The sequence below is a fragment of the Thalassophryne amazonica genome, chromosome 10, assembly GCF_902500255.1.
Source record: "Thalassophryne amazonica chromosome 10, fThaAma1.1, whole genome shotgun sequence".
NCBI classification, from domain to species: domain Eukaryota; kingdom Metazoa; phylum Chordata; class Actinopteri; order Batrachoidiformes; family Batrachoididae; genus Thalassophryne; species Thalassophryne amazonica.
In genome coordinates this window covers 966182-992294 of record NC_047112.1, presented here as the reverse complement: position 1 = coordinate 992294, position 26113 = coordinate 966182, and the positions used below count along the sequence as shown (strand labels likewise).

General features: G+C 43.4%; 1 protein-coding gene across 6 annotated transcripts in view; it reads right to left on the bottom strand.

Annotated features, from left to right (window-relative positions):
* The window catches only part of LOC117518201 (polypyrimidine tract-binding protein 1-like), a 131854-nt gene that overhangs the window by 37139 nt on the left and 68602 nt on the right, over window positions 1-26113 (bottom strand). For all 6 annotated transcript variants that reach the window (XR_004562921.1, XM_034179261.1, XM_034179262.1 and 3 more), the window contains 4 exons: window positions 20001-20173; window positions 19712-19858; window positions 19464-19592; window positions 19254-19364 (listed from right to left, as the gene is read on the bottom strand). Coding sequence is in view for 5 of the 6 variants with exons in the window: in XM_034179261.1 (XP_034035152.1) it covers window positions 19254-19364; window positions 19464-19592; window positions 19712-19858; window positions 20001-20173 (560 nt within the window). In the remaining variant the exon portion in view is untranslated. The remainder of the gene's footprint in view (window positions 1-19253; window positions 19365-19463; window positions 19593-19711; window positions 19859-20000; window positions 20174-26113) is intronic.

Below are 26113 nucleotides of genomic sequence, written 5' to 3'. Positions count from 1 at the left end.
ATGCATGGGCGACTCAAACTCCTCACCACACAGCCTCAGGTGACTCATTCAAGCGGTTATTACTCACAGTTGCAGCTGAATTCATACCTGGATACTCCCACTGATTCAGTCTGTTATGGTGAAGAAGGTGTGCACAGAAATGACGACCTCACTTATACAAATAATAATAACAGAAACAGACTTTGTGACTGACATTCAGAATGCTAATAAAATAAGTTAAATGTCTAAACTGGCGGATTGCAACCCATTGGAAACCGCTGGATTGCCTTCTCCGGGTAGGGAATGAGGTCTTGCCCCAAGTGAAGGAGTTCAAGTACCTCAGGGTCTTGTTCACAAGTGAGATGACAATGAAGCGTGAGATTGTCAGGAGAATCGCCGCAGCAGGGGCGGTGTTGCATTCGCTCTACCGTACTGTTGTGACGAAAAGGGAGCTGACCCAAAAGGCGAAGCTCTTGATCGACTGGTCAATCTTTGTTCCTACTCTCACCTATGGTCATGAGTATTGGGTCATGACCGAAAGAACTAGATGGCGGTTACAAGCAGCCGAAATGGGCTTCCTCAGGAGGGTGGCTGGTGTCTCCCTTATGCCACGTTCACACCGGGAGCGATGCGAGTGACAACAGCGACAGGTTGCCATGTAATACCGATGGAAGGACGCGTTGTGGTGCCAAGCCATGCAGCGCGACGCGATGGACGCAAATGAAGTGACACGAGTGAAGCGATTTTGAGTGATTGGCATATTTGTGGCTCGATATTGCATCGCATGACGTCACGTTGCCCTCCTCCCCAAGTTGAAAAATCGGAACTTTTTCGTCTTGTCGTGCTGCAATGACCAATCAGGGACTGAATATGTAGTGGCGTGGAGATGTCTGGAGTTTGACTGAGTTGGATGTGAACATGTGCTGTATCTGGTAGCAGCCTGTGAGCAGGACTTATGTCCCTTTTGTCCTTTATTTCACAATTATGACAGAGTTTTTGGAGCAAGCAGCATCCCCACAGCAGGGGGAGCGGAGTTTTTTTTTTTTTATTGTTTACATGTGCGTGTGTGAACGGGACAGGAGTTCCTCAAACTGGGTCCCGCAGAGGCAGAAGGACCACTGCAAGCAGCCGTCATCCAGACGCAGCTCCTGCAGCAAATAATGATACTCCCTGAACTGGGAACGTCTCATGACGTTTGTCAGCTTTCCACAACAACTCGCTCCGTGTGATCAAGGTCCGTCATGTTAACTTGACTGACAACAGGAGCCGGCGCGCGAAATGGAAGCTCCTCCTATTTGATGACACACCGGGGCGAATTTTTGCAGCGAAAGCAGAGCGACACACCGGGCGATGGTGGCGCGTCCATCGCCACGCGACCAACGCGAATTTGTGGCGTCTGGTCGTGCCCGGTGTGAATGCGGCATTAGAGATAGGGTGAGAAGTTCGGTCATTTTGTGGGGAGCTTGGAGTAGAGTCGCTGCTCCTTCACGTTGAAAGGAGCCAGCTGAGGTGGTTCGGGCATCTGGTAAGGATGCCTCCTGGGTGCCTCCCAAGGGAGGTGTTCCAGGCACGTCGATCTGGGAGGAGACCCTGGGGAAGACCCAGGACTAGATGGAGAGATTATATCTCCACACTGGCCTGGGAACACCTTGGGATCCCCCAGTCAGAGGTGGTCAATGCGGCCCGGGAAAGCGAAGTCAGGGGTCCCCTGCTGGAGCTGTTGCCCCCGCAGACCCGAACCCGGAAAAGCGGTTGAAGATGAGTGAGTGAGAGCACAGAGTGCAGGTGTCTGAAAAGTATGATTTGTATATATGATGTATGTATGTGCCTATGTGTGAGAGTATAGTGTGAAGCTGTTTGAAAAGTGTGACTATATATATATATATATATGAGTGTGAACAAAGTGGTATCTTTTGTATATGTCTTTGAATTGGTAAAATGTTGAAAGTTTTTATGAATGGTATATTTGAGGGGCGAGGTATGATATGTTTACAGTATGAATAGTCTTTGTGCTAAATGGATTTTCTTTTCACTTACAAACTCTGTCACTTATAGTTAGACATGAACCTGTCCAGGGGACTACAGGTGGAAATTAGTATTTTTGCTATAACCTGGCACAATGCATCTTTCCTGTTTTTTAGGTCAATGTATTATTGTGCACTGTCCCTGAGAAATAAAATCATACCATACCAAATGTCTAAATTGTGAGACGCCACTCCAGTGACATCGGGGTGAATGTGAGGCATGGATGTGTAAAGCACTTTGGGCATCTGATGCAGAAAGAAAAACACTATATAATAGTCCATTTGGACTGAAAAAGTGAGCTGCAGTATGCTGTGCAATAACGTTTCACAAACTGTTCACCGTGTACAGGTCATTCATCAATTTCAACCCACATGAAAACAACAATAAAGGTAATGAGACCCTTGTTGACATTCATATACGTAATTCTGCAAAACTAAGACTAAACAGTAGACATGGCTGCTAATTAGCTGTTGATTACAGACCCTGCAGCGGGTCTGTAATCAACTTTTCTGCAGCGCGGCTTTGCTTTGAACCTTGAACCAATCGAAGCAGTGCTTCGATCACTGCTTCGTTGATTCATTTTTTTCTTCCCCCCCAAACAGCACATGGCTGTGAGTATTATTTACCTTTTTTTATGTTAAACTGACTTGTTATGGTGTTCTGAAACAGTTGAGACCTTTTATATGTAAACATATATATATTTTATATAAACATTTTATAACTTAAAAACAAGACGATGCTAACATGTTAGCATGTCTATGGCATTTTCAATGTTAAAGTTAGCATTAAGCTGTTGCAGCTGTCAAGCGTCGTAAAAGAGTCAAATGTATTACAAATTGTAATATTTTTTAAATTTATTTTTGTTTATATATTAATAATAATAGCAAGCACAACAATAATAGCAATAATAACTAATCTAATGATTATATACAATTTTAGAGAAAGAGACAAAAAGAACCTGAACAAAAACACAACAGAAAATACAAAACCAACTAACAATGAACATACATAAATACATACATACATACATAAATAAATAAATGTCTCCCGTGAACACCTAGTGACTCTTCCACCTCCATTTCATCCCTGTTTTATTTAAGTTTAATGACAGTTTGTTTCGGTCAAACCATATTTTCAATGTGTTAATTTCTTCAGTGATTTCCTCCAGAACTATCTGCCAAACTAGAAAACTGCTGCATCCTAGTAAGAGCAGAATACTACTGAATGAATTTGAATAAGGAAAGTTGTTTTTTTTTTCCTTCACTAAATGGATGCTGCACTCACTGCAGTTTGTCTGGAATAGTCCCAGATTGCATTTCAGAGCTTCTAGAATTCAAACATTTTCGTGCAGGTGGTGTTGGGGGGTAATTTTGGGTTTCAGCTTTTTTTTGTTTTTCACCACTTTCATCCCAAAATATGTGAAATTGTGAGTCACTTTTGTGCAGATTAAAGTCACTAACTGGGACTCCTGTCTTGTGAAAAAGAAACAAGAATTGTCCTCCGTTCTGTTCACACAGCTCCAAACATTGCGCGGCTCTCTGATGAGTCAAGATAGAACGATAGAGTCCAGTCAGAATTAATAACTTCAAAGAGAAACACAGTTTTGTTTATTTTTATTTATGTCCAGAGATCAAGGATACAGTGACCAATTTCATATTTATTTACTTTAAGACTCAATAAAATACATAGAAAACCTGTAAAGCCTAATTTTAGTACAAAATTCACAAGAGGTATCGATAAGGAAATCGATAAGGAATCGGATCGATAAGCAGAATCGATATTGATAAAATCTTATCAATACCCATCCCTAGCAGACACTGTTTTTGAGTTAAGGACAATATAAGGACCATGTCATGTTTGTTAAACAGGATCTACAGGGGGACAACAATAGCCAAAAGTAAGACATTGGGCCAAAACACAACCACCAACACAGAGTGTACCCACAACGAAACCCTCAACAAAACTAAGATCTAATTCTACAAAAATTCTATTCATATCAGTATCAGTACTCGCAGAAGCTCAACCTGTCATTTAAGCAGCAACCAACTATAAGACAATTTTGGAAAAAGGACAACCCAATCTGAAGCAGATTCACATGCTAAAGCAGATGCTAAGTGAAGTTACTGATAAGACAATCAGTATGGTATGATACAGTCAATGGTGAAGCAAATTTGTGATCTAACATCCAAACTGATAATTACAGCTGGAGTCTCAGGGGTCCCTATGGACTAGGGATGTACCAATCCACAATTTTTCACTTCCAATCCGATCCTGATACCTGAATTTGGATATCTGCCGATACTGATACTTTTCCAATCCAATACAAGAGCTCTGTTTGCTTTAATTATCATCATTATTATTGATTTTATGAGGATTTTCTTAAAAAGGAGATCTGAAAGTTGAGCTACAATTTGCCAGGTGTATCTGAGATGAAAGACTAGATTTGATGTTTTGATGAAAGAATTAAGTACTTTGATTTTTTATAGAATTTTATAGCCTTATTTTTATAGACTTAAAGAGAAAAGGCAGCACTCTCTCTCCACCTGTCTCTCTCCCTCTGTCTCTCCCTGTCTCTCGCTCACTTTCTCTCTCCCTCTGTCTCTCTTTTTCATTCTCTCGCTGTTTTTGTGCTGCGCAAACTTCGAACTTTTGGGAAACACAAAGCCTTTCAACTGCAAATAAATGTATCATCGCCGACACTCGCGCAGGATTTTAATGGAGACTTTTTCCCTTTCAGCGCACATAATCTCTGTTGGGCTTTTCCTCCTTGGCTGCACACCGCTAAACTACACGCTAAATTGTGAGCAGTTTAAATCTGTTGAACAACAAGGGGGTGCAATACCAATGCAATGGATTAAAGTGTTATGCTGTCAGACAAGGACAGACCATGAGTCTCCAAATATGACTGTAACAGACTTGGAGCTGTTTTATGAATTTATACAGCAACCACCTCTGAAAAGAAACAATTCACAATACTCCAATTATTCCGTGTCTACATTTACCCTGCATGGTACATCATAAACGTTAACAAACCTTCAGACATTTTATATACACACACACACACACACACACACACACACACACACACACACACAGAGTGGTGAAAATAAGTATTTGACCCCGTCAGTTTTGCAGGTTTTCCCACCTACAAAGAATGTAGAGGTGTCATTTTTATCGTAGGTACACTTCAACTGTGAGAGATAGAATCTAAAAAAAAAAATCCAGAAAATCACATTGTATGATTTCTAAAATCAATCAACCAACGTTTATTTATAGAGTTTATTTACAACACTGAAGGTGACCAAAGTGCTTCACAATAAAACAAAAACAATTTAAAATGTATAAGACAATTAAAACAATACATAAGTGCACACAACTAAAAGAAAAATACATTCAGGTAAAGTGTCACTGTGCTACTGCGTGTTGAAAGCCAGTCTGAAAAGATGAGTTTTAAGCCTGGATTTAAAGAGGCCAAAGTCAGTGATGGTGCACATGTCGGGGGGCAGTTTGTTCCAGAGTCTGGGCCCCGCGACTGAAAATGCCCGATCACCCCAGTGTTTATATTTCACTCGAGGGACGTCCAGCAGGAGCTGATCTGAGGACCTCAAGGCTCTGGTTGAGCTCCAAACCTTCAGGAGCTCGGACAGGTACAGAGGGGCAAGGCCACTGAGGGCTTTAAAAACAAAAAGCAAAATCAACTCAAAGAAACTGGAAGCCAATGCAATGAAGAAAGGACTGGGGTGATGTGATGACGTCTACGTACATTTGTTAAAAAACAGGCAGCAGCATTTTGTACCAGCTGAATTAAATGAAATTAACTGAATTAAAAAATATATTCAATAGTAATGAATTATTGCTATACGAGGTCTGTCAAAGTATCGTATTTTTTTTTTTTTTTTAAACTATATGATTTGATTCATATGTTTTTACGTCAGACATGCTTGAACCCTCGTGCGCATGCGTGAGTTTTTCCACGCCTGTCGGTGACGTCATTCGCCTGTGAGCACTCCTTGTGGAAGGAGTGGTCCCGCCCCCTCGTCGGATTTTCATTGTCTGGAAATGGCGGAATGATTTGGGCTTTTTTTCCATCAGAATTTTTTCAGAAGCTGTTAGAGACTGGCACCTGGAAACCATTTGAAAAATTTATCTGGCTTTCTGTGAAAATTTTACAGGCTTCACAGAGAATAAGGACTTTAACTACAGCTTTAAGGACGCTCAGCGCGCCACGCTCCAAGCTGCGACGACGAGGCAGAAAACGCCAGATCATTTCTAAGCTGATGGCTCTGTGGATACAAGACCATCGTGTGCTCTTTCTCTGGTTATCACAAGAGCTGGACATCAGCCATTTTCCGGCAGATTTCACTTTTAACAAGAGATTTTGTCATGGAAAGCCGCGCAGAGGCTTCGTGCGTAACAACCGATTCGCTGTTTGAGCGAGACAACGGAACACCTCCGTTTCGGCGTGTCAGAGGACAAGTTAGGACATGTCCAGCTCTCCACAATTTCTCTGATACTTACTGGACTGGTAAGCATTGAAAGCCGAGATAGGCATGTCCCAACTTGTCCCATGACACGCCGAAACGGAGGTGTTCGTCTTGCTTTGTTCGTCTTCGTTTTGGCTGCTTTCAGTGATGCCGGTGTTTGGTTGGACTCTTTCTCTCCGATTGTTCTGTCGGAGTTATTTTCATTAGTTACTTCATCCAAACCATCAACATGTTTATTAGACCCCATTCCTGCCAGGCTGCTCAAGGAAGTCCTACCATTATTTAATGCTTCAATCTTAAATATGATCAACTTATCTTTGTTAGTTGGCTATGTACCACAGGCTTTTAAGGTGGCAGTAATTAAACCATTACTTAAAAAGCCATCAATTGACCCAGCTATCTTAGCTAATTATAGGCCAATCTCCAACCTTCCTTTTCTCTCAAAGATTCTTGAGAGGGTCATCTGATCATCTGCAGAGGAATGGTCTATTTGAAGAGGTTCAGTCAGGTTTTAGAACTCATCATAGTACAGAAACAGCATTAGTGAAGGTTACAAATGATCTTCTTATGGCTTCGGACAGTGGACTTATCTCTGTGCTTGTTCTGTTGGACCTCAGTGCTGCTTTTGATACTGTTGACCATAAAATTTTATTACAGAGATTAGAGCATGTCATAGGTATTAAAGGCACTGCGCTGCGGTGGTTTGAATCATATTTGTCTAATAGATTACAGTTTGTTCATGTAAATGGGGAATCTTCTTCACAGACTAAAGTTAATTATGGAGTTCCACAAGGTTCTGTGCTAGGACCAATTTTATTCACTTTATACATGCTTCCCTTAGGCAGTATTATTAGACGGTATTGCTTAAATTTTCATTGTTACGCAGATGATACCCAGCTTTATCTATCCATGAAGCCAGAGGACACACACCAATTAGCTAAACTGCAGGATTGTCTTACAGACATAAAGACATGGATGACCTCTAATTTCCTGCTTTTAAACTCAGATAAAACTGAAGTGTACTTGGCCCCACAAATCTTAGAAGCATGGTGTCTAACCAGATCTTTACTCTGGATGGCATTTCCCTGACCTCTAGTGATACTGTGAGAAATCTTGGAGTCATTTTTGATCAGGATATGTCATTCAAAGCGCATATTAAACAAATATGTAGGACTGCTTTTTTGCATTTACGCAATATCTCTAAAATCAGAAAGGTCTTGTCTCAGAGTGATGCTGAAAAACTAATTCATGCATTTATTTCCTCTAGGCTGGACTATTGTAATTCATTATTATCAGGTTGTCCTAAAAGTTCCCTAAAAAGCCTTCAGTTAATTCAAAATGCTGCAGCTAGAGTACTGACGGGGACTAGCAGGAGAGAGCATATCTCACCCGTGTTGGCCTCTCTTCATTGGCTTCCTGTTAATTCTAGAATAGAATTTAAAATTATTCTTCTTATAAGGTTTTGAATAATCAGGTCCCATCTTATCTTAGGGACCTCGTAGTACCATATTACCCCATTAGAGCGCTTCGCTCTCAGACTGCAGGCTTACTTGTAGTTCCTAGGGTTTGTAAGAGTAGAATGGGAGGCAGAGCCTTCAGCTTTCAGGCTCCTCTCCTGTGGAACCAGCTCCCAATTCAGATCAGGGAGACAGATACCCTCTTTACTTTTAAGATTAGGCTTAAAACTTTCCTTTTCGCTAAGGCTTATAGTTAGGGCTGGATCAGGTGACCCTGGACTATCCCTTGGTTATGCTGCTTTAGACGTAGACTGTGGGGGGGTTCCCATGGTGCACTGTTTCTTTCTCTTTTTGCTCTGTATGCATCACTCCGCATTTAATCATTAGTGATCGATCTCTGCCCCCCTCCACAGCATGTCTTTTTCCTGGTTCTTTCCCTCAGCCCCAACCAGTCTCAGCAGAAGACTGCCCCTCCCTGAGCCTGGTTCTGTTGGAGGTTTCTTCCTGTTAAAAGGGAGTTTTTCCTTCCCACTGTAGCCAAGTGCTTGCTCACAGGTGGTCGTTTTGACCGTTGGGGTTTTTCATAATTATTGTATGGCCTTGCCTTACAATATAAAGCGCCTTGGGGCAACTGTTTGTTGTGATTTGGCGCTATATAAAAAAAAAGTTGATTGACACGCGAAGCCTCTGTTAAAAGTGAAATCTGCTGGAAAATGGCTGATGTCCAGCTCTTGTGATAACCAGAGAAAGAGCACACGACGGTCTCATATCCACAGAGCCATCAGCTTAGAAATGATCTGGCGTTTTCTGCCTCGTCGTCGCAGCTCGGAGCGCGGCGCGCCGAGCGTCCTTAAAGCCGTCCTTAAAGCTGTAGTAACACTCATTCTCTGTGAAGCCTGTAAAATTTTCATAGAAAGCCAGATAAATTTTTCAAATGGTTTCCAGGTGCCAGTCTCTAACAGCTTCTGAAAAATTCTGATGGAAAAAAAAGTCCAAATCATTCTGCCATTTCCAGACAATGAAAATCCGACGACGGGGCGGGACCACTCCTTCCACAAGGCGCGCTCACAGGCAAATGACGTCACCGACAGGCGTGGAAAAACTCATGCATGCGCACGAGGGTTCAAGCTTGTCTGACGTGAAAACATATGAATCAAATCCATATAGTTAAAAAAAAAAAAAAAAGGTACGATACTTTGACAGACCTCGTATTATTTCTATCTTCACTAATATTAATACTAATCATTCTTTCTTTATAAAAATAATTATAAACATATTAATTCACCCTCCGTAACGCCCTACATGCTCATGCAGCGTCAGTCACGTGACCACGCTTGACCAATTGCATGTTGCGCCGCCTGTACTTAAGCTGCCCCTCGCAAGCTTCCCATCAGATGTGTGGGGGGAGGCTGTGTCGACAGCTTGTACAGGTGCGTGTATGAAGACTTTTCCAAACTTTTAACTATTGTACTTTGTTTTAGGCCTTCTGCTGAAACCTGGTTATTGTAATGTTTTAGACGTGTCTACTGCGCTGCAGAGAGCCCGTGCCGCCATCATGTGTGGTTTGCCTGAGGAACTGGTGAGTGTTGAATGAATGTGACGTTAGCATGCTAAGCTAACGGCACCTAGCATTAGCATCGGGAGCTACAAACAACCGAGTCATTTTTCTTGTGCTTTACTTGTGAAGTCTACAATTTGGCTTTATATTGTGTGGTATATTTTGCGTAAGTTAAAGGGTGTTAATATGCATCAGAGTTGAAACAGCACTGTGAATTATTTATTGAATGTTACATGCAAAAAGGATGCAGATTGTATTTATAGTATTCAGGCTATCTATTGAATGTTGTTAGATTGGTAGATTACTCATTTACTTTTCTTTGACATTTATTGAATGTGTACACTAAAGATGAAATTACTTCATATGTTGTGGGAAGCTAAGGTTAAACAGCCTGCTATGACAATACATTTTTACTGGTCCTGATTACATACACAGGCCAGGTGGTTCTCTTTGGAGAAGGATGGCGAGCTGAAGAAACAACGGCTGGGAGCCTAGGACCTCTTACCAAGCAGCATCTTTGCCAATGCTCTGGTAGGGGCTGTCATAGCCCCGCCCAACCCCCCCCCATTCTCAACCCATCTGAGCGCTTATCCATGCACAACCTTTCCCTGTGGACAATAACATGGACAATTTCTAAACTCAACTTGCTCACTTAACCCTCGTGGGTTTGCACTCGGATGGACTTGTAGAACCTTCTGGGATTATTATTTTGTGTGTGACAATTCAATGTTGCTTGGTATCATGTTCAACTCAAGAAATACTTAAAGTGCACTTAGATCATTAAACCGATTCAGCTTCTGCAGTTGTAAATATTTCTTTTTTCCTCCCTCTAATGTCTTGTAAATATATTTATTTTCATAATACATGGTAATTGCACCAATCTAAATTTGTGTATTGTCTTTGATCACTGTTCACCAGCTACCAAAGTCGAACTTAGTCTTCTGATAGCCCAACTTCATCTTTCTGTCAAACCTTATATTAATAACCCATTAATATTATCTAGCAAGTTGTAAGCACCCGCTACATTAACAATTGGTACAGAAACATTTGTCTGCCATTACAGAGGTCAGATGATTCCTGTAGTTCTTGACCAAGTTTTCACACACTGCAGCAGGGATTTTGGTCCACTCCTCCATACAGATCTTCTCCAGATCTTTCAGGTTTGGAGTTTCAGCTCCCTCCAAAGATTTTCTATTGAGTTCAGGTCTGGAGACTGGCCAGGCCACTCCAGGACCTTGAAATGCTTCTTACGGAGCCCCTCCTTAGTTGCCCTGGCTGTGTGTTTGGGGTCATTGTCATGCTGAAGACCCAGCCATGACCCATCTTCAATGCTCTTATTGAGGGAAGGAGGTTGTTTGCCAAAATCTCGTAATACATGACCACATCCATCCTCCCTTCAATATGGTGCAGTCGTCCTGTCCCCTTTGCAGAAGAGCACCCCCAGAGTATGATGTTTCCACCCCCATGCTTCACGGTTGGGATGGTTTTCTTGGGGTTGTTCTCATCCTCTAAACATGGTAAGTGGAGTTGATTCCAAAAAGCTCTATTCTGGTCTCATCTGACCACATGACCTTCTCCCATGCCTCCTCTGGATCATCCAGATGGTCACTGGTGAACTTCAAACAGGCCTGGACATGTGCTGGCTTGAGCAGGGGGACCTTGCTGCCCTGCAGGATTTTAAACCATGACAGCATCATGTGTTACTAATGTAATCTTTGTGACTGTGGTCCCAGCTCTCTTCAGGTCTTTGACCAGGTCCTCCTTTGTAGTTCTGAGCTTTCTCAGAATCATCCTTACCCCACAAAGTGAGATCTTGCATGGAATCCCAGACTGAGGGAGATTGACAGTCATCTTGTGTTTCTTCCACTTTCTAATAAATAATCATAACAGTTGTTGTCTTCTACCAAGCTGCTTGCCTGTTGTCCTGTAGTCCATCCCAGTACAGTTTTGTCCCTGGTGTCCTTAGACAGCTCTTTGGTCTTGGCTATGGTGGACAGGTTGGAGTGTGATTGATTGAGTGTGTGAACAGGTGTCTTTTATACAAGTAACAAGTTCAAACAGGTGCAATTAATACAGGTAAAGAGTGCAGAATAAGAGGGCTTCTTAAAGAAAAATTAACAGGTCTGTGAGAGACAGAATTCTTGCTGGTTGGTAGGTGTTCAAATACTTATTTCATGCAATAAAATGCAAATGAATTATTTAAAAATCATGCACTAATTTTCTGGATTTTGTTTTCTTTTAGATTCCGTCTCACAGTTGAAGTGAACCTACGATAAAAATTACAGACCTCTACATTCTTTGTAAGTGGAAAAACCTGCAAAACTGACAGGGGGTCAAATACTTATTTTCCCCACTGTGTGTGTGTGTATAGATAGATAGATAGAGAGAGAGAGAGAGAGAGCGAGCGAGCGAGCTCTCTGGAACAAACGGCACAGTGTTGTCAAGGTCCATAGGGCAGAGAGTTAAAGAGCAAACTTCACTTTCTCCCACAATGACACAAACCAGAAACGATCACGGCTCACAGCAATCCCATTTAAAATGGAGAAACAACCCGAGCTCCTTACATGTTTACATAAAACAGATACAATAATAAAGTCTAAAAACCCTGATGATATATTCACGAGAGATTTACACACAATATACAAAGAGGTTTGTGCATTTCTCAATGTTACTGCAGAGCAGCAACCTCTGAAGTTTTGCGGGATTTTAAAACCTCAACAGGTGCTGATGCTGAAGAGAATTTTTGTTGGATGTCGTCTGTTTATGGGGTTTTATAGGAGTTTGGTGTTTCGTTCCTCTGAATCCTGTGAATCCCCTTTGTGTTTTTTGAGTGCATGTGTGTCTGATCTCCGCTGTCTTTGGGGGCGTGTCCTTCTGTGCACTCTGTCTGGTGGACACGCCTCCTTGGGCTGTCAGCTGCGGGCTGCAGGTTGGGTGTGTGTGTTTTTGCACTGATCATCTCCCCTTCTTGCAGACATTTTGTGTCAGTCACGTTTTGCCTCCTGTCTTATTTGTCTGCATCACTTCTGTCTGTGGTTGTTGCTGTCCTTCCGTGTTTCACCTCTGTCTCCACCATTCAGTCACACTTTGTGTTATGTGGGTGTGGGGTTTTTGAATCAGTCACATATTTTTGCTTTTGTAATTGTTTTAATTTATTGTGGCTACTAGTCAAGTTTTTGAGTCAGGTTATTTATGGTGAGTGTTTCTTTACTCATTTTTAGTGGGTTGTTTTTTATTATGCTTTTCAGTCTCAGGTTTTCTGTCTTGGTCTTGCTGGAGTTTGTTTTCTGTGTTTGTGGTTTGCTGCTCTCTAGTGTTGTCTTTTGGTTAATACGCATCATTATCTCAATCAGCATCACCTGTTCCCCTGTGTCTCGGCTGTCTATTTAAACCTCCTTTGTTTGTTCTTCCTTGTGGGCTCATTACACTGAGTATAGTTTTTCCTGCGTCGTGTTTCAGTACGTTTTCCCACGGTTCTATTTCTGTTTTGATTTTGTTGGACTTTGTACTTTTTGACCTTAGCTGTTTTCCCCCATCCCCTGTGAAGGGATGAAAGTGTATTTTTGTTCTTTATCCTGCACTAGCCTCTCCTAAAGTTGGATTACACTTGGACATTAATTTCTTGTATATTTTTGGAACTTTATTTCCCCCACTCCCTTGGTCGGGGTGGTAACCGTATCTTTGTTATTCCTCCTGTATTAGTATTTTTGATTCTCGTTTGGACATTAAACTTTTGCATATTTTTGGAACTAACCTTTGAGTCCGGCTGACCTGCATTTCTGGGGTTTATCTCATTCCTTGAGAACTGCTAATCATAATTTTTGAGTAGAAGCCTCACTGAACTAAAGTCACTATTGTTATAATTAGCCAGCGAGCCGCTGGCCTGGTGACGGGTGTATGTGGACATCACCCATGAGGTTATATAAGGTGAATGGTAATGGTGATGACTTGAGAAAACGCTTGCCAAACCGTTTGGGCTGATAACGGTACATGCTATCAGACCACCGGCGCGCCATGGGCTTGGTAACTGTGCATGCTGACGTTACCAATGCGCCTCCAGGAATAAAGAGAAGTTTGGAATAACAGAGGATAACGGATAAAGGAATAAGTGAATACCCCGGCGGCGGTGCATGCAGATGTGCACTCCCTGAAATAAGACGTCAATTAAGAGTTGAAGAATTTCAGAGAAGTGGGAGGTTCAAACTGGCTGTCTGGGAGCCGTTGGGATGGTGATTTGAGCTGTAGTCACCAGAAGTCCCCAGGTCGCAAAGGTTCCTGTAAGATGGTGTTTCTGCTAGAAGTCAAGTGAACCTGTGTAATCCGTTTGTCTTGTTGTGGGAATGAGATGTCTTGTGAGTGAATTATCCACAAAATGTCTTCATTCTCATTTGAGAGTTTTTCCTTCAACAGTATGGTGTCAGATTAGCACCAAAACCACACGCGTAAAAAATACGTTTACGCGTATATATTCACTGCACGCATGCAAATTATCTTTGCGCAAAGTTGCTGCGTGCAAGGACCAGCCCCCCCACTGTGTTCACTGCCTGAACACATACTGCCTGCAGGACATACACAACAAACGCGCCGCATATCCCGTCATCCGCTGATATCTGCAACCGACGGGTTGGCGCGGCTTGGCGGCGGACCGGGACAGCGTGCAAAACAGATATGACACGTGCCCAGCACGGCCACATCACGGTCGCAAATGGTATGTCACGCATGCAGACAGAGTGGGCACGGATGAAGCAAGTGCATCACGGCCGCTGTGCTCCTCATGGGGGCGCCTCCGCGGTCGCCTTCGCTTCTGTTCCCTGTTATATCCGCTTTTCTTCCTCATGTATTCGCTGATCCACCCCAGGACATTTGTCATTTCCGCCCACCTTTGTTGCAGACGCTCAGCTTTTGTCTCCTCACTTCATGCGCAAATCCTCCTAAACGCCAGTGGGACAGGGCCCTAAAATCCTGCTTGTGAGCGTCGGTGAAGATACATTTATTTTACAGTTGAAAGGCTTCGTGTTTCCAAGAAGTTCCAAATTTGTGCAGCACGAAAACCAAAAGGAAATTAAAAGGAAGAAAAAGAGAGCGATGGAGAGAAAGTGAGTGAGACAGACAGGCAGTGAGAGAGAGAGAAAGTGAGCAAGAGAGAGAGAAAGTGAGCAAGAGAGAGACAAGCAGAGAGAGAGAGCACTGCCTTTTCTAGTCTATAAAAATAAGGTTATAAAAGTCTATAAAAAATAAAAGTACTTAATTCTTTCCCCAAAACATCAAATCTAGGCTTTCATCTTAGAAGTACCTTCTGGCAAATTGCACTTTCAGGTCTCTTTTTCAAGAAAATCCTCATATCAAATCAACAATAATGATAATATTAAAGCAAACAGAGTTCTGGTATCGGATTGAAAAAGTATCGGTATCAGCAGATATCCAAATTCAGGTATCAGGATCAGATCGAAAGTGAAGAATTGTGGATAGATGCATCCCTAGTTCTCATCTTTAAACATTTCACTATTGTGAGCTCAGCGTGGTTTTGAGTTGTGAAATATTTTGTCAAATATCCTGAAGGGTTTTTGAGTCTGCTGAATTTGTGATTTTGTTTCTGCTGCTAATATTAAATGCACCTGGAAGATTCTGAATGACATGATATATGAGTTAAAGGTACAAATTTGAAAATAAAAACAGCTACAGGAAATCTGGTGACAAACCTGTCTTTCACACTACAGTCCACACCACCAAAAACCAAGGATTCCTAAATAAAAGTTTTAGTTTTAGGCCAGGTCAGAGAACTGTCTGGACTCCCATGGACAGCACATGCACATGTCTGTTTGAGACGATGTTCTCCTGGATGGCTAGCAGTCCTCTGGTGGAAACCAACTAGTCAAATTGGTAGGTTGATGTATTTTACATTGAGGGTAGTATTTTTGTTGTTTTTCACTGTGTTACTACACATGCTGTTAGTATTTTCATGTTACATACTTTGCAATAAGCGGAGTAAAATCTCGCAAAAATTCTCCAAACGCTTCACTGCTCGTCTGAAGGGAGCCTGGTTCAAGGGGTCATGCAAAGTTCGGATGGTTAGGTCAAGTCCTGCTTGGGGGCACAGGCACCATGACAAGACTGACGAGGTACTCCCTTTGGGTCCCCACAGGCTCATGTACTCTCTGGTGTTTTTGTTTCTTTGGTAGATAGTTCTGGTATTTGTAAAATCATGGTAAAATATCAGTAACATACCTTACAGTAAAAAAGCCACATATTCATGTGTAAATTCCTGTAAATCCACTCAAAGCCACAGTGTCTTTTTTCCCATGACAAAAAAGGCTACATTAATAAAAACTTATTTATATTCTTGTGTAAATTCATGTAAATCAATTCAAAGCCACAGTAAAAGACACAATCTTGTCTAAAATCCTGTTTCAACTGCATAATGTTTATTTTGACCCTTTACTTTTTAGTGAATTCACTGAAATTAATTCCAGCATTGTTTTAATAGTCCCTGTGCTTTTATTCTGGATCAGCTAGCACCACTTAAAGCTAATAAGGTTTCCCGTGGCCAGTTCTGTCCTTGGATCAATGATGCAATTATGAATCAAAGGAGATTAAGTCGCCAGATTGAACGTTTATGGAAGTCAACAAAATTTGAGGTCCACCGGCTCCATTTAAGAGATTTTCCGGTACTTTATACAACACTGGTCCATACTGGAATATGGCTGTTAAATAAAAGGTGGAAAAAGTGAAGTCCTGTGAATACTTTCTGGATGCACAGTATCTTGTGTCCAGCCTTGATTTTTATCAAGATGGTGTCAGCTTGAAACCTGCCTTTTGACAGCCCAGTTGATAGGAATCTGTCATAGCAATAGAGAACCTCTAGCAAGAGAGATCCTTGCTAGACATGAACACTCTGCTGAGATCAGTGAATTTCACCACATACAGACACACACACTTCTGATGACTGATTTCAGGAAGTCTGTGAAAGCCAAGGCATCCATATTGCCAAACACGTCTGTGCAACATCATTAAATAGGAAATAAATAAATGTTTTTTTTCTTTTTTAAGTAGGCCTGGGCGATATATTGATAAAATTGATTCATTCACATTTTTTTGGGCTGACGATTTAAAAAAAAAAAAATAATTTTCCCCTTCTTGGTACGGCGCACCTTTTGTCCCCAGGAGCATCTTTTTTTTTTTTTTGACAAATTTCATTGACGGCAGTACAGCTGATGCAAGAACCAGCACATCTGGCGAGTATGCTTTGGCTGAAGACAGCCGAAGTTTACCGAGCCAAGCCCGGAACTTGACGTTTGTTGTTGTTGACAACCACACAGTCAGCTGCGCCATCTCATTTACACATAGTATGCATGTTTATCATGGTACTAGCGTGCCTCGGTTGTATTCAACATTGAAACAAGATTTATTTTAAAAATAGCTGATAATTTCAGTTCCTCACTTGGTGCTGAATGTGTTGTTTTTCAGGTTTGAAATGACATTGTATGTACCTGTTTTCTAAGAAAAAAAAATCCACCCGCCCTCACTACTGTTTTCTGATGTCAAGTATGACATTTTTTTTTCTTTTTCTTTTTTTTCTTTTTTTAAATGGGGCCTAACAACAACTTCACAGTCTCATCGTGATGTGAATCATGAACTATAACTAGCTAACCTATAGGAAGCTTCATTATAACAGCTGTTTTCCCATTGCATTAGCAAACAATTGAATGACAGAGCATGTAACCTTAGGCTTCAGATGCAGACCGTGTTCTTCAGTCGCTCCGCCCATCCTTTGTCCTCATCTACCATTTTATAAATATACTTATGTTTAAAGCACTTTCAATTAAAAGTGCTGTACAGGGGTTATGACACTAATTAAAAATACACAAAAACAGGACAAATTCATTGCTGTTTTGTGTTAACCTAACAAGAATAATGAAGGTGGCATATCCATTGATCAGTGTTTCACCCATTAGGCCTAAGCCACAGTTAATATGAATTAATTACTTTATTAAGTGCATTCATATTTCTCTACAAAATGCACATATGTATATAATAAATACACACACACTGTTTGTGTTTATGCTTAAGTGTGTGTTTGATCTTTGAAATGATAAAGTTCTGAATTACAGAAGAAAAGAAAAACCTTTTTGACATGTAGACCAGTATGTTTCAATGTTATTAATATCCCAGTAGTGACGATGTCTTTGTGTTTCATTCCTCTCATCACACAGAGAATGCCGTTAAGGATCCCCGCATAGATCGTGCCATCTGTGTTTGCAAGAAAGTTATCGCTGCTTTTTCCTATAGCTGGAAAAAAGAAGAGAGCTGGGCAAAGCACAGTCAGAACTTCGCCTACCTCTTCATCAGCTAACAGAGTCCCCAACCAGGTGGGGCTCCTGGCAAAAAGTGATTGAACGATTCCTGGAACAAGAGAAGGCTATATCCCATGTCCTGGGGTCTGATATGAAAAGTCGCCATCTTGTGCCCTCTTGGCAAGACATTGACATTTTGGAGTAGGTAAATAAGGCAGTCAAACCACTGCAAGACTTTACTGATGTGCTGTCAGGGGAAATGTACGCAAGTGTCTCTTACATTAAACCCGTTATCCATTTGTTCAAAACCAGTCTTTTGCAGCTTGAGGAAGACAACACAGAGCTTACTAAAACAATAAAAAGGAACATACTGGGATACCTTGATGAAAAGTACAGTGACCCTGTAAAGGATGAGCTGTTGGACATGGCCTGTCTGATGGACCCAAGGTTCTGAACAACCTACATTGACCCAGACAAGGTGGAACAAGTCAAAAAAAGAGCTGTCAATGAACTACTATCTTTCCCGACTGACAAGTTCACCACAGCCTGGTCCAGTTGTGCAGGTGGACCAAGAAGAGGCAAGGCCTCAATCACACCCTAAGAGGAAAAATACTTTAGCAACCTTCTTCAAGAGGAATCATGCGCCAACCTCTGACCAGTCAGAGGCAGTTAAAATAGAGACTGAACTAGCAACCTATCTGCTATCGCCAGAGGCAGACCCCGACACTGATCCACTTAAGTGGTGGAAGAGCCATGAATCTGACTTCTCAAGGCTCGGTAACCGGGCCAAGAAGTACCTCTCTATCCCGGCAACAAGTGCCCCATCTGATGGCCCACTCACACGGCACTTAACGAAGGGCAACGAAGCCCTGACGAAACAAGAAATATGGACTTTTGTTGACATCGTTTAACCTTCGCTCAGCTTCGCTCCTGCAGCTGGCACTTCGTCAGGATTTTTAAACTATTGAAAAATTTGAACGAAGGGCAACGAAAACCTCAATTCCTCCGTGTTTCGTTTTGCTGTTGTTCTTGAGGGTTTTTTATCAATTGCTTAGTTTTTGTAACATTAGCGTTTAGTTTGACTTCGTTCGACCAGCTGAGTGTTTTCACACAGTGCAGAAGCCAGTTTGTGAGCACTGAGGCCGCTGCTGTGTTAATGTCCCTCGGAAATTACAGGACGAATAGGGGTTACTTTTGTTAATTTTTTGATCAAATAAAAGTCAAACTTGTTTTGAGTTATCTGTTATTTGTACTTATTGCTTTTTTTAAAAAAGTAGGGGGGGGGGGGGGGGGGGGGGGGACAAAATCGAAAATCGAATTCATTGTGAAAAAATCTGAGATTTTCTTTTTGACCATATCGCCCAGCCCTATTTTTAAGTATTGCTGATGGACTATCATTTAACACAATCATTCCTCCTAGCAAGCACCAGAAAATCTGGTTATAATGCATACTGCTCACCAGTTTAGCATGCTGGGCTGTCAATCCATCAGGATACTGCAGCAGAGCCTGGAACTGACTGTTCTTTGTGAAGGTGATGATCCTTAACACAGTCCCAAACTTTGAGAAGATCTGAGCACGAATGAGACAAGTGATCAAAACAGATACAGGACAGTCCACTTCATAACTATGAGCTCATGGTGCATGAGCTAGGCTGTGCTAGCATGTTACCTGGTACAGGACATCCAGAGTGACTGGGTATGCCAAGTGTTCCACCACCACCCTCAGGACTGGACTGGGGGCCACCATAGCAGTGTCCATATGGGACACACCTACAGCCTGAAGAGCTGCTTGGGCCCTCTGTGAAAGAAAAATCCGTTACATCATGCTGGAAGATCAAAAACAAACTATGCAGCCACATGCTGTACAGATACCAAGCGGCTAGTACAAGTGCTATCGCTGCTAGCTCTCAGTGTTACCACTTGATTCGGGGAGTTATCAGTCTTGAGTTCTTTGTGGTTGGAGAACTGGATGTAGATTGGATGGTTCCTGATGAGGGGTGGCACCGTGGAATAGTAGCCCACCATGGTCTGTGCAGCATCCTCTGAGTTCATCTCTAGGAAAGCCTGAGTACGCAGACAGGAGGAGCCCAGACGACTCAGTGTGGGAACAAGACCTTCACAGAACCCACTGCATTCATCCCAACAAGACCCTGAATCTTTGCAAAGATAACTGCTTTGTCTTAGTCAGGGTTCAGGAAGAACTTGCCTGGTTCTTGGCTTTCAGCATCAGCAAGTTGGTGACGGCTCCAAAGGGGAGGCCCAAGGCTATGACTTCAGTCTCACTGACATCGCTGGGAAGCTTGCGGACATGGATTACCCTGGATGGCACCGTGGGGCCCCTGATGTCAACTTTGAACTTCTTGCTGTCACTGCCATTGGCTAAAGTAGAGAAGCCTTATGACAATGTGACATTAGGACATCTTCACCACAAACATGTACCAACTGAAGCCAGTGATGGCATACTGACCCAACCCTGTAGAAGTTCACTGACTAGTACATCGACTCATGGCAATTAAGGACTGCAACAACCAATCAGATTCAAGTAAATTATATCTTGAAAAAGTTGACTTTTATTTTTTATTATCTGACTTACTGAGGTCCCATGCAACTACACAGAGGTCCTACTAGGGAACTAAAACCATATCCCAGTATGTGTGAGTTAAATACAATCTTATACATTAGCTGAAGTTAGCATGGAGCTCAAGGGTTTCCACTCCCAGACCCCAACCCCTCTTCAAACATTTTAAAGACATTCTTAAACATAACAGTTTAATAACCAGCATTCTGCTACTTAGAAGATATTTTTTTTAGCAGTAGAATGGATGTTTTTGGGGGTTTGTTTTTTGGGGGGGGGGGTGCAACTGTAACATCTGGCCTGTTTGTCCTCTCAGTCATTTATCTACATATGACATTACTCCTATAAACTTTATCTCGGCAATCTTTCGCGTGGGAGAATGCGCTTTCAAGGATTCAAGCAACTTTATTTGTCATGCCAACTCACATTTCCATTTTAGTGGTACAGACTTAGTATTCAGGTCCTGGTTTTTATATATATATATATATATATATATATATATATATATACACATATACATACACACACACACACACCCATTAAAATAAAATAAAAGCCAAAATTAGCCATATTTAATACCAAATATAAGTGTGAACAGCAATAGACTATAATATTGCACCGGGAATGAAGTGAAAACCAATTCTGCACATGAGCAATTAAAGTGGTTTTAGTGCAGTCTATATGTGATGGTGAAAGTTCTATGGCGCACGGCTAAAGTTCAACAATCTGACAGCCACAAGGAAGAAGCTGTTTCTGAGCCTGGTAGTTCTACTCTGAATGCTCCTGAACCGCCTGCCTGAGGGAAGGGGCTGAAACAGGCTGTGTGCGGGATGGGAGGAGTCCCTCACAATGTGGAGAGCCCTTCCTCTGCACCATGATGAGGTGCTGGGAAGGCTACTCCCTACAATCCTCTTCCCAAGTCCAGCTCACCACAGCTTCCTAAGGAAGTAGAGGCGCTGGTGGGTTTTCCTGACCAAACGGGAGGTGTTGGCACCCCAGGTGAGGTCAGTAGATATGTGCACACCCAGGTACCTGAAGCTGGAAACAACTTCCACAGCTGCTCCTCCAATGTACAAGGAAGGGGGAGGGCACTTGTTCTTCCTAAAATCCACCAGCATTTCCTTGGCCTTCTTCACAGTGATGCAGAGATTGTTATCTCTGCATCACTGCACCAGATGTCCCACCTCCTCTCTGTATATGGACTCATCATTGTCCTTGATGCATCCCACTACTGCTGTGTCATCCGCGAACTTCACTATATGATCGCTGGGATGGCTCGCTGAGCAGTCATATCTTAGCAGAGTGAACAAGAGGGGCTCAGCACACAGCCCTGAGGTAAGCCAGTCCTGAGGGTGATGGAAGAGGAGATGGTATTGTGGATCCTTACAGTCTGTGGTCAGTTGGTCAGGAAGTCCAGGACCCAGTTCCCCAGTGTGGAGCTCAGACCAAGGGAGCAGAGCTTCTGCACCAGGGTCTGTGGGATGATGGTGTTAAAAGTGGAGGAAAAGTCCAGGAAGAGCAGGCAGACATATGAGTTCCTGCTCTCCAGATGGATGAGGGCTGAGTGACTCACAGATGAAATGGTGTCCTCAGTGGAGCGGTTCCGCTTATAGGCATACTAGTGGGGGTCTACAGTGACGTCGATGGAGTCTTTGATGTGGGTCATGACCAGCCTCTCGAAGCACTTTATAATCACTGAAGTAAAAGCTATAGGTCGGTAGTCATTCTGGCCTCTCACTATGGAGCACTTGGGGATGGGGAGTCTTTAAGCAGGTGGGTGTTAAAGATTTTGTATATATGTTATCACTGTTAAACGTTTGTACATTTGTCTTCTTTCTCATGAGAACGGTGTTGTGCTGTTTTGCACTTCACCCTGAGAATGTATGTGTTATTCAACCTTGTTTTAGCTTTGTCTTCTTTCTCATGAGAACGGAGATGTGCTGTTTTGCACCTGTCTTAATGCAATCCTGAGAATTCAATTTTGTTTTAGCACTCTGGGGTCAATCTGAGCTGGGAATGAAGGACTGGATGTACTTATTGTTATAACATAACTTTGTTTTCGCAGCCTCTAACGACTGGGAGCAAGAGAACGTTTTGACTATTGTGATGTGGTGTTTAGTGTGAAGGAGTGTGGAAGACAGGACACTTCAGGCAGATGCAGAACAGCTGATACCTGCAACAGACGAACGAGATGTGCTGACCTGAAGTGTTCTTCCTTACAGCTGCACTTGACGTATGCGTTTATGTTATGGGAAGAAACTTGTCTTGCGTCATTACCCCCACCCTTAGGACAAGTTTCTTGTTTATGTGATGAGGGCGTCTCTTAATAAAAAGAGCGGAAAAGCAGGCCAGACTTTAGTGTAGCCTTGGTGTACAGCCTGGCCGCACTCCGCGCGTAATATTTGATTTTCTGTCTCACTGGTGTTTCTTGACTCTGTTTGTCTTGTTAAAGGTTTTAAAAAATGTTTGGAGGAGAAAATACCCAACAGTGGGGACGGCTGCCAGAGTCAGTGATGTGTTGAGCACCTCAAACAGCTGGTGTGTGCAGTCCCTCAGTGCCCTCCCAAGAATATTGTCAGGGCCTGCAGCTTTCCGGGGGTTAATCCTCTGGAGGGTCTTCCTTACGTCTGCTGCGGTCACACTGAGGGGCATGTCACCAGGAAGTGGTGTGAGTCTGATGCTGGGGGGCATGTCCGGGTCCTCAAAGCGGGCAAAAAACCTGTTCAGTGCATCTGGCAGAGGGGGTCCCTTGGGCATTGTGCATCCCTAATGGTGTAATCCGTGATGCACTTTATGCCCTGCCACATGCGCTGGGGGTCACTGGTGGTAAAGTGACCCTGGATTTTCTGAGCGTATGTGGCCTTTGGCTCTCATGATGCCGGCTTTCTGCTCCTTCCTTGCCGCTGTGAGCGCTGATGCCTCACCTGCCCTGAACACAGCGTCCCTAGCTTTCAGCAGAGTTCTCACCTCAGCATTCAGCCAGGGTTTCTGATTTGGGCAGCAGGTTACTGTCCTGGTGGAAGTGACATCATCAGTGCATTTGGAGATGAAGTGGAAGATGGAGGAGGTGTATTCCTCTAGGTCCACCTCTCCCTCACACGTAGCTGCCTCCCTGAAAACCTGCCAGTCTGTGCACTGAAAGCAGTCCTGGAGCATAGAGGCTGCATCTTTGGGCCACACGGTGACTGTCCTCTTTATGGCCTGTACCGCCTCACCAGCGGGCAATACGCTGGTGCCAGCAGGATGGAGATGTGGTCGGAGGAGCCACGATGGGGGCAGAGGAGAGCTCTGTACGCTCCATCAATGTTGGTGTACACACAGTCCAGAGTGTTGTCTCCCCGTGTGGGAAATGTGACATGCTGGTAAAAACAAGGCAAAGTGTCCATCAGTTTCATGTGATTAAAGTCCCCTGCAACCACGTAAAACGCCTTTGCTTTGTGTTTTTGACTGCGCCTTTTTCCTCGTCCATGATGTCTGTGTCTGCTTGTACCTTTGAACCCTGCTTACCTATGACTGCATTTTTGCCTGAGCGTGTTTGTGCTTGTGTCTCGTCAACTGATAACCTGTGTATCAAACCTGAGCGTGAATTAAAGACAATGATTTATTCTACATCCAAGCCTAGTCCGGGAGTTTACATTGTGGGTCCTAACACTTCGGGTGCCTGGCACCTGCCGTGCCTGATAGAAGAAACGAGCCAGAAGATGTTTCTGTGTAGGCTGAGAGCCTACACAGAACAGAGAACAGAACAGAGCCAGAAGATGGACCCAGCGAACTCCACATCGGTCGCCAGAGCCAACGACCTTGCATTCATCAGAGACATTTATTCTGAAATTGAATTCTGTTTTGACTGCTATAGAGCCTGTTTCACACACAAAAAGAAATTTGATTATCTCAACCAAGCCCTGGATCTTGTTGAGGCCAATGCTTGGCTGTATGTTTTTTTTCCCAGACCTGGAAAATCTGGACAAGTGTTTTGCGGTTGAGAAACTTCCAGCCTGAATTAGACAGCCTGAAGGCCATCTGGCATCTAGCCTCCCACTCACTGACAGCGACTCCGAGTGGGAGGACACTGATGACGACGCATCATCTGAGGCTGAAGGTCAGGTGCTGCAGGACACGGCTACTACACTGTTCAAAATTCAAGAGTTATTTTTTGAATATCAGGACTGCCACAGTCGGCGGAACCAATAGCGAATTTTCTCAGCTCTTGATCAGGTATTTTTAGCCGAGCCAGAGCTGGTAATCAATTTTCCTGAGCTTAAGAACATTAAAACGCAATTTCAACAGGGCTATGTTACTCCCTGCATCAAGGATCCCTGCATCGAGGATCCCATGGACTAACTGTTCGAGTCTGAGATTACTGCCGCCTGCAGTGAAAACCCACGAGTGATCACACTCTCAGACGCCGCCATTGCTCCACTCCCGCACACCGTAGCACAGAAACCAGCCACTTACCTCCTGCCTCCAGGTCCAGAAATGCAGCCACTGAGGCAAGTCTCGCTCCAGATCCCTCCCATACCTGCTCCACGAAGGAATCAAGTAATTTCCAGTAATCCGGATCCAGCTGAACTGCTCATCACGGGCGCAAACATATCTGCGCGCCCACTCTGGGAAGCCCCAATCCCAACACCCAGGAAATTCTGAGTGCCCATGCCAACTCCATCAACACCTGCTTCCGAGATGGCTGCGCTGATGACCACTGAAGCACTGCATTTGCCCAACCATTCTCTGGCGGCCACATCCACCTGTTCTTCTGGGCATTCACTGTCCGCGCTGCCGTCAGTAGAGCCTTCGGGAACATGCTCGTCACCACCAGTGATCTCTTCCGGGAAAGCCTCAACGCCTTCTCCAGCGGTGGTCTCCTCCTCCTCGGAGGTACCTGCCATCTCCGCCTCAGCGCACACAGCGATTGCTACGCAGATGGAGCTGCCCAGACCCGCTTCATCTGCATCATTCAGCACAGCTCTTTCTGCACCTCCGGTTGATTCCGTCTCTGCGCTCCCCACGTCTGCCTTGTCTTCATCATCATCAGAATCATTCGCAGCCTGCTCAGTCTCTCTTCCTCTGACAGCCAGCTCTGCTTCCGCGTGCGATGCGGCCACTAAGCTGGAGACGTCGTGCACAGCTGCTGTTTCTGTGACGTCAGCAGGGTGTTTACCAGCACATTCTGCTTCTTCATCGCTGGCTGTCAACTCAGTTTCCATGTGTTTCGCTGCAGATTTGCCCTCAGCAGCGGCTGAACAGATCTCACGCTCTGCGGTGGACACACCAGCGGTGGCTCCAGAGGGGGTCCCCGCCTGCACAGTGCTGCTGTCCCTACCACAGTGTCCGTTCCTGAGCTGCTGCAGCCAGCTCCAGCGCCTGTTCAAAAAACAACCTTGAAGAACTGTTGGACGGTTAGTGATTTTTCTTTTTTCGTCTGTTTTGTTTTGTTTTCATGCCTGTCATTCTGTGAGAAATCTGTTTAAAACGCCATGTTTAAACTTGAAATGGCTTTCTTACAAGCCTGTTGGAAATCTGTTAAAAGCACAACTTCTGATCCTGAAATGGTGCTCTTGTAAATTTGTAGGGAATCTATTTAAAGTGGCACCTTTGAATCTAAGAAGGCTCTCCGATACATGTCATAGGAAACTGATCATTCCTGTGTGCTTTCTGTTATGCTTCAGAACTGTTTCATTCGGTAGGTCTCCCTCGGGAATTAGTTGTCATTTAGGCAGTTTTAATGTTACCCAGGCTATGTCAAG